We start from the raw sequence: 9,519 nt of genomic DNA, 5'->3' as shown, positions 1-9,519 counted from the left end.
TGTGGGGAGGTGGGGAGGACCAGGGGCCAGGCAGCAGCTGCAGGGCTGTGCCAGCTCCTGCTGCACTGCTGGTGCCTGCGGTGTGGGGAGAGGGGACGGGAGATGGAACAATGCAAAGGCAGTAGCAGGTCAGCAGGACAGGGGCAAGGGGCAGTGGAGGCTGCAGTGAGGGGTTGTGCTCGGTGTTTCTGCAGCACAGCAGCTGTGGTGTTCATCTCACACGCAAAAATAGTGCCCTGTTTCTCTGGGGCTCACGTCACCTCCCATCAGGACAGGGACATAGGAGGAGGGTGCTCTGCCTGTCCTGGTGCTCAGGGCAAGATTCCCAAGTCTGGCACAGTCTTTCTGAGGGACGTCTTGGTCCTCAGCCTCTGCCTGGCACAGCTGGAGCAGGGATAAGAGCTCATGGGGCCAGGCAGGGAGAGCTCTCCTGGGAGGTTCTCTTTTGCAGTGGAGTGCTGAGGAGCATCATGGCTCCCATCTGTATCCCATCCTTGCACCCCACACAGTGCCACGGCCCTACTGTGTAGGCACCGTACAAGGTTCGGTGTGTTCAGGGTTGGGAGAGCATCTCCCTGTCATGGGTCCCATAACAGCCCTCCGTGACCCATCCACCCACAGCCCTCCTGCTTTAGCAGCCTCCCCAGCATCGAGCCCCCCGTGCAGCCCAGGGCATGTCCCACACTGGAGATCATAAAAAGCTATCCTCTAGGGTCTGCCTGGGTCCAGCCTAGGAGAGGGGCCAGGCAGGGCTGACTGTTCCCCTAGACACAGGCAGCGAGCCCAGGAGGAAGGAGCTGGCCACACATCAAAATGCACCCAGAAACCAGGGATGCGTAAGGAGCACTAGAAATGACCGGTGTGAGAGGCCAGTCTGTGACAAATGCCTGGGGGCACCATGCCATGGTCGCTCCATGCAACCAAGAGCACAGACCGACCTCCTCTCCTCTGCACCGGGCATGTCTTGGTTCCCCTCCATGAGACCTGGCTCTACATCACAACACCCCTAGCCTGTGTCCTCACCCTGCCAGCTCGCACAGCTGAGCTGACATTGCCACTTTTCCTCTCTCAGGCCCTTTCCAGCCCAGCCCAGCCTCTCCCCGTCTCTCCCTATCTCCCCTACCCTCTCCACAGCCCACTCAGCAAAGTAGCCCAGGATGGTGGTGGCCCCATAGCAGTGCCTGCCACAGGGGGCTGCAGAGCTCTGGGCACTCACTCCACAGCCCCCGCCCCACAGCAGGCACAGCAGTTCCATGGGGCAGGGGCTGTCTGTCAGCCCCATCAGCCTCCAAACTGGGACTGGCCCCCGTGACACAAGGAGGCAGATCACAGTGACACTCTGTGTCCCTTGTTCTGGTGACCAGGGGAGTCCTGGGATGTTGGATGGGCATCATTGCACCTGAAAATTCCCACCAAAGTGTCTGTGGCTCTGGAGGATGCTCTGAGCAAGCACAGGGCATTTCAAATGCCTCAGGCTCTGTCCTAGATCCCAGCCCATGGTTTTTGATTCAAGATGGTATGAAAAACTCCCCAGGCTCCCTCCTCTGTGCTTGCTGGGTGCCCACTGCCTCTTCTGGGATTGCAGAGCTCTCACTAGCCTGCACATTCATTGGTTTTGCCCTCTACCTTCGGGTGACTCCAGTTGGTGAAGCTCCCTTCACCTCGAGGCACATGGTGCCCTTGGAGGTGCCCTGTGCTCCCCTGGGGGCTCCATACTCCCTTTGAGAACAACAGGCATCAGTCTCCAGCCCTGTCATATGGGAGATACTGCTTGACCATTCCCCACCTCCAGGAGCACTGCGCATCCACAAGTGAGAACTGAATCCAGCCCTCATTCCCTAACACATCACTGATGAGCTCATTGGCTTGAGCCCAAGCAGCGCCTGGAAAAACAAGAGTCTTTCAGCGTGAAAATCCTTGAGACATTCTTGGCTCCAGTGTTAAAAGAAGAGCCTAACCTTCAAGCACTGCACTGAGGAAATCCCCTTTTATTAGAGAGAGGCCAACTGTGACACAGGGATAGACACATTCACAGGAGGCCTCTGGGTCAGACAGACTGAGGTCATGCCTTTGGAGAAGTGGGATAAATTCAGACACTCCTATACAAACATGTCTATCACAGGGAGAACACCCAGAGCACAACAGTCGTCTGAGACAAATCAGAAACCACTTGTGAGGAGGCATGGGCAGCTTATTGCTGCTGACCTAGGATGCGCTGAACCAGTTTCCTCAGGGCATCTTTGAGCTCCTTGTTCCTCATGCTGTAGATGAGGGGGTTCACTGCTGGAGGCACCAAAGAGTACAGAACAGCCACCACCATATCCAGAGCTGGGGAAGAGAAGGAGGGAGGCTTCAGGTAGGCAAAAAATCCAGTGCTGACAAACAGGGAGACCACGGCCAGGTGCGGGAGGCACATGGAAAAGGCTTCGTGCTGGCCCTGCTCAGAGGGGATCCTGAACACAGCAGTGAAGATCTGCACATAGGACTCCACAGTGAAAACAAAACACCCAAAGACTAAACAAAGGCTAACCACAAGAAGGCCTGCTTCCCTGAGGTAGGAATGTGAGCAGGAGAGCTTGAGGATCTGGGGAATCTCACAGAAGAACTGGTCCACTGTGTTGCCTTGGCAGAGGGATATGGAGAATGTGTTGGCAGTGTGCAGGGCTGCATTGAGAAAACCACTGGCCCAGGCAGCTGCTGCCATTTTGACACAGGCTCTGCTGTCCATGAGTGTGCTATAGTGCAGGGGTTTGCAGATGGCAACGTAGCGGTCACAGGCCATGACAGTGAGGAGACAATACTCTCCTCCTAACAAGAAGACAAACAGAAAGACTTGTGCAGCACATCCTGAGTAGGAAATGGCCCTGGTGTTCCACAGGGAATTGGCCATGGATTTGGGGACAATGGTAGAGATGGTGCCAAGGTCGAGGTGGGCGAGGTTGAATAGGAAGAAGTACATGGGGGTGTGGAGGCAGCGGTCACAGGCTACATGATGAGGCCGTTGCCCAGGAGGGCAGCCAGGTAGATGCCCAGGAAGAGCAAGAAGTGCAAGAGCTGCAGCTCCCGAGTGTCTGCAAATGCCAGGAGGAGGAACTCATTGGGGGAGCTGCTGTTGGACATTGGCTCTGTCTTGGTTCCAGGCACTGTCCCAGGAGGAAAAGGCATTGACAAGTTAGAACAGGCTCCTGTGACCAAAACCCATTCCAGTCCACATAACATCCCCCACATTGCCTCTTTCCTTTAACTTGTTCAGCTCCTTTCCTGACCCCCACCTTGTACTCAATGTGCCATGCAGCACAGGGGCCTCTGCTCATGAGCTCTAGAAGAATCAGCCACAGGGGTTTGTAAATGGAGGTGTCAGACTTCCCTGTGTATTTGGTGGAGATACCTGGGGATGGCTGCCCTGAGGTTCATAAAGAGGATTTTGTCTGGTGAGCCAGGTGGAATATTCTCTTTTTGTCCTTATGAGGGACAAACGCAGCACTCATGGCAGCTGTGTCTGAAAGAGAATGTCCTTCTGAGGGGTTCATCTGTCCAGGCTTTGCCCTCTTGAACTGGGGTGTCTGTATATGGATTAATCACACCAGCTCCCAGTTTGTCAAGGGAATGAAACAGTGCAGTGAAGGCAAGGGCTGACCTGATCCTTCCTAAACATGTCTTTCCAACTGAGAAAGACCCTGCTGTCACATCAGTCTACCATCTGCAATGTTTCTCCAGGCAATGTAGTGGGAGTGTGATGTTACTGCCTTAACTGCAGCTGAACCCCCTCCTTAACCCCAGAGAGTGGAGAGCAAAACCAGACCAGCGTGGAGAGGTGAGGAAACAAGGAGTACTTCCTCTATCGCTCCTGGCACAGAAAAAGCACAGAGTGAGAGACAGACAGGCACTCAGGAAAGTCCTCCCCTCACCCAGCTGTGCACACCACCTCCCAGATGGCAACATCACAGGACAGTGGCTCTCAGCTCCCTTGCCACACACTGGGAAATGGGCACGTTGCAGATGAGGTGCTTCTCTCCTCTGCTGGAACTCAGGCTGCCGGGGAGGAGGCTCATGCCCTGGACCCCCTGGCCTTGAGCGCAGAATATCAGCTGGGTGGGAGAGGAGACCCAGCAGTGCTTGCTTAGAGATTGAATTGAAGAAGATGACAGGGAAGTCTACAAATTCCGCCCCCCCCCCACAGCATTTATTGTTCTAGTTTCCTGTCCTTCTCTGATCGTATCTTCACTGCTCGGAGCTTTTCCTCATGAGAGCTGTTTCTTTCTGCCCTATCAGCACTCTTCAAACAGCAGGAAAAGGAAAGCACAGACTCAAGAGAGCCTCCAGTCTTTAAGGAAACCTCTGTCCCTGCCCTGACTGTTCTCTAGGAAAGGCCCCTTGGAAATATCCTGGGGGTGAGCAGTAGCTGAGAGCAGCTCTTACCCACACAGCACCATCTAAACAGGAGAAGGAATTTGCCCTGCTGGAGATCACTCCTTCCAGCAAGAACTTCCCCCCACAGTGGTGTGGGGACCTCCCTGTGTGGGCTGAGTGCTGACCCTCACAGGCAGCGCAGTCACTGCCCCAGGCAGACAACACCATGGGGCACAGGGACACTGCTCTGAACTACAGCCCTGGGCAACCATGGGTGCACTCCCTGGCTTCACACCCCTGCAATGTCCTGTGATGCCCTGTCCCCCTGATCACATAACAATGAATCCCTGCCCTAGAGCACCACCTGCTCCAAACAGGAGAAGCTGTGAGAACCACCCTGACAGACCATTTCAGCTGTGGAAGGTGCCAGCTGCAGAAGAACCCACCAGCATCCACAGCAGCATTGCTCTGCAGCCAGAGACTTACTGTGTCAGGGGCTGTGAAGGTTTATCCCTGCAGGGAGCTCTCAGCCATCCTCCCACTCCCAATTGTCTTTAACTTCTCAGTTAAAGAGAGAGAGAAAGAACCTGGCTCTGAGCCTTGCTGCTCTTTTAAGAGGAGCTGCTCCTGGACAGAGCCATCTCTCTGCAGCACCTGACAGGTTGCCATGGGCTACCATGGTTACAGGAGCCAGGTGCAGCTCAGAAGCAGAGTCCCAGCTGAAAGCATGACTGTCTCTGTCCCCTGTGCACACTCAAGATGTCGTCAGGACTCCAGGATTGACAGCTCCTGAAAGGCAGCAAGGTCACATTAAAGGTCCACTGAAGCAGACTAAAATAATCAGCAATGGTCCTTCCTGAAAGAGTGGAGAGAGACTGAGTCCAGCATTGCAGCTGGTCTCATCAGAGGATGGTTATCTAAGAGAGGTGGAAACGTCCCACTCTAGAAGGCCCTGCTCCCATCTCCTAGGAAGACAGGACACCTAGACACAGGGAGAAGAAGGGAGTTCATTTACCTGTTCTTCAGGGACCTGTTTAGAGGAGTTCATCAATACATCTAATGCCCATTGAGAAGCCCCAAGGGTGCAGTGGCATCCAGTTCCTTCCTGTGCACCCACAAACTCATAGGATGTGGGATTCCCTTTGCCCACATTTTGGGGTAAACAAAATGAGTGTCTGCATGGGAGCTCCTTCTCGAAGCTCCCATTGGAATCAAAGGTGAGGGAGGGTGGGAGAAAGTTTTCACAAACAAACACCTGGTGGCACTGGAAGAGACAGAGGTCATCCAGGACATGTGCCAGGGTCTGTCTGCCTGCTCTGACTGAGTAACTATGAGACGCAAATCCTTCCAAAGCACGAGCTGGGGGACAAGAGGAGAATCTCCTTGGCCATCTGAAATGACGCTTGCTACCGACAACTGCAAGAGCTCCACTCACTCCAAAGCCAGGACACATACAGACCCCAACACTGCAAACAGCTCCTGTGATTCAGTGCTCACACTTGAATTAATGCAATGACAAGAGGCCTGCAGGGCCATGTCAGATTCATGGGGTGTGCAGCACAACCACCACACTTCCAGTAGGTCCAGCACAGGACCTCCAGGAACTCCATGCCCTTCTGGAGTGGTTGCTGGGCAAACACTCCAGGGCATCATGAATTTCCTACATGTCCCCAGATAATGGTTTCCATCACTGTCTTCACACAAAGTCTATCCCATTCACACCAAGCATGCTGCAAAGATGGACAGCATGTCACAACAAGCTCTCCACAATTAGGTCTACCCTCTCAGAACCCAGTTGTTCTCAGGTCTCCAAACTTTTTCTGATTCTCACTGATAAGAACAGGGACTGTGCTAATGATGCAGCCACAGTGTGACTGCATTGCAGGCTGTTCAGGCCCAGAGGCTTTCTCAGTGGCACCTTCTCCTTCCTGGAGATCCGGTCACTTCTGTCACAGGTCCCAAGATACTGCAGAGTCACCTTGGCTTGAAAACATCTCTTTGGCCATGACTGCATGACCCAGCTCTGCTTCCCTCTGGCCTTGGGTACTGTAGCATTTATTCTCTTAGTGGGAGCCTCATGTCGGCATTACATCCTCAGCCGCCATCCACACCACCATGTCTCTGCTCTCAAGCAGGGCCTTTGCATACACATTGTCCTTGGCTCTGGGACCACATTTCACAGCGACAAGTCTGTGCTCAGCCCTGGTGCCACAGCTGAGGTTCCACATTCCAAACATACACAAATGCACAAAGCCTGGCACGCAAACAGCAGGAAGTAGAGATGCACAACCTGTGACAGAACTGCTACATTCTGAAGCACCCTGAGGAAGCCCATGGATCACAGAGCCTGATTCTCATGGGAGGACTTTAATCTCCCTGGCTTTCACTGGGACAACAATGCAGCAAGGTTCAAACTATCCAGGGGGATTCTGGAGGGTGTGGAGGACCACTTCCTAGCACAGCTAAGCCAGATATACCAACAAGGGTGCCATTTTCCTGACCTTGTAACCTGTCAATGGGGAAGAACTGATCAGGGATGTGATAATCAGTGTCAGACCTGTAAAGAGGAGAAGCAGATTCCAGACTCTGGCGGTCAGGAGAGCAGACTTTTGCCTACTAGGGGGGCTGGTAGAGGGGTCCCATGGGAGGCACCTCTGAAGGGCCCGGAGTGCTTGATAGTTGAGTCAGGAATTATTGCAAGAACACAAGTCTATGGCATTGGACGGGCTGCAGCTGAAAATGCTGAGAGAGCTGGCAGCTATCTTGCAAGGCCACTCGCTATCATCTTGGAAAGCTGTGGAGACTCAGGGAGGCCCCAATGACTGGAGAAAGGCAAAGTTGCATCCATCTTCCAAAAAGGCCACAGAGACAACCTGGGGAGGTATAGGCTGTTCAGCCTCACTGAACACTCAGGCGAGTGTCATGCAGTGAGTCTTCTCTGATCACAGTTCTGGGCCCATAAAGGAGAAGAAGGTGACTGGGAAGAGTCCATATAGGTTTGCCAAGGGTAAATCATGCTTCACCAACTGTATGGCCATCTATGTTGAACAAACTGTATTGGTGAACCATCAGAGAGCAGTGAACATCAGTTAACTCAAGCTTAGGAAGGTTTCTGACACTTTCTCCCACAGAAGACTTGCACACCAATTAGGTCTTCATGGTCTGAATGGGTAGACAACCAAATGGCCACATAATTTGTTGGATGATGAGGCTCAGAAGATACTGGTGAAAGGACGGTACTCTTCCTGAAGAGTTCAACCTTGAGGGCTGCCACTGAGAGGGCCCTAGACAGGCAAGAGGAAAGCCAGGTCAGGAATCTCATGAAATTCAGCAAGGACAAGGGCCATGTCCCTGCACGTAGGACAGACCAAAATCCTGCAGAGATACAGGCTGGGGACCAAGTGTCCATGGAGTAGCTTTGCAGAAAAGGACCTGAGGATTTGGGCAGACAGAAGGCAAAGTATGAGACAGGTGTGTGCCCAGGCAACAGAGAAGGCCAACAACAGCCTGGGCTGTATGAATAGGAGCACGGCCAGAAGGTCAAGGGAAGTGATTATGTCCTTCTTGCAACTTTCTAGACAGAATGTGCAATATTACATCCAGTTTTGTGTGCCCTCCCCTGCCCCCTGCCCCCTGCCCCTAAACAAGGACCTCCCTGTACGAGGTTTAATCAAGAAGTTAAAGATAGGTTCTTCATAATGGTGTGTGGCAGGATAAAGAGAGACAACAGCTATAGGTTGAAGCCAGAGAGAAACAAGCTGAAGAGAAGCAGAAAACCTCTCTACTCAGAGGATGATCAAGCACTGAATACATTACCCATCTTGTTGTCCTGCTGGAGGCACCACAGGTCAGGGGGGGGCCATCGACATACACATATTAACACTGCCACAGGACAGCCTCAGTCTGGGTGGAACTAGAGAAACGGAAGGATTCAGCCAGCAGAAACCTCATCAAGTCTTACAAAGAGAAGTGGCAAGTGCTGCGCATAGGAAAGAAAAACCCTGTGCATCAGGATAGTTTGGGACCTGATCAGCTGAGGAGTGGTTTCATCCTGGAGAAGGCCTGAATGCCATAGGAGCCATTGATGCATGCTCCCTCAGAATAAGGAGAAAGTCCTACGAATCTGCATTAGGACAAGCATGGCCATGCAGACAAGGGGAGTTATTATCCTCCTCAACTCAGCACGAGTGTGACCCATTTGGGGGCTCTCAGGAGCTGTTCTTGGTAGTGGGAAGCAGCATGGAAGGTGAAAGAGCTGCAAACTACAGCTTGAGAAGTCCAGACTGGACAGTAGACTGAAGAAATATCACTCCAAGGGTAGTACTGTGGTGCAAAAGGTCACCAGAAGTCTGTGATCAGCCCGTGGCTCTGTGTTTCAAGGAACAGCCAGCAAGGGCAGAAAAACATCAGTAAGAGAGGGGAGAACCTGGAGTGAGAGCAAGGTGGGGAAGCAGGCTGGGAGTCTGCAGTCTTCAGGGACACAGGCACAAGTGTGAGACAGCACAGAATGGCCTGACTTGGAAATGGCCAAGGGCCCCGGCAAGGCTGAAAGGCCCTAACAGTACTGAGGTCTGTGTCTCCTTGGCTATGGCTGCTCTCTCTGCCACTGAGCCCAGCCAGGAGACACCGGGGCCTTGTTGCCTCCTGGCACCCCAGGGAGCCTGGGAGGAGTCATGTGGTTGTCCTGCACTTAGTACTGCACACCCCCACCCGCACGCTGCCCCCAGGAAGAGCCGGGGACAATGTGCACAGGAAAGGGTCTCCCTTCCTAGGGATTCGGTGTCCGGTGCCTGTGCTTGGGCATTTTGCTTGATAAAACATACTACGGGCTGGGAATCAGAAGTGTCTGCACATTTCCTTTGCCTGCCTGTAATCTGTGAGTACAGTTTTCTGCTCTAATTAGCCCCTGGGGAGTCTTTGTGGATAACAGTCCTCAGTGGGACCCATTAATACTTGACAAAACTTGGGCTTCGCTTCTGAATTTTACTGCTGGAATACTTTCTTCAGTCTCCTCTCAGGAGCTGAGTTTCATCAACTCAGCAGCAAATGTACTGTAGGGCTTATTAAAATGCAAAATGCCCTGACGAACCATGTCCCTCACTGTAATTTTCTTCAGATCCTGTAGTCTAATTGGAGAGGTGTCAAGAGTGTAGCTGAAAGATGGAGACT

General features: G+C 52.9%; 1 protein-coding gene across 1 annotated transcript; it reads right to left on the bottom strand.

The window, feature by feature from the left end:
* Positions 1–2,191: 2,191 nt before the first annotated feature.
* Positions 2,192–2,959, bottom strand: LOC134143783 (olfactory receptor 14A16-like). Its single transcript, XM_062582070.1, has one exon. It carries the CDS (start codon positions 2,957–2,959, stop codon positions 2,192–2,194), a length of 768 nt encoding a protein of 255 aa, XP_062438054.1.
* Between the last annotated feature and the right edge of the window lie 6,560 nt (positions 2,960–9,519).

The sequence above is a fragment of the Rhea pennata genome, chromosome 8 (assembly GCF_028389875.1).
Source record: "Rhea pennata isolate bPtePen1 chromosome 8, bPtePen1.pri, whole genome shotgun sequence".
NCBI classification, from domain to species: domain Eukaryota; kingdom Metazoa; phylum Chordata; class Aves; order Rheiformes; family Rheidae; genus Rhea; species Rhea pennata.
This window is presented reverse-complemented; position numbering and strand designations above follow the sequence as displayed.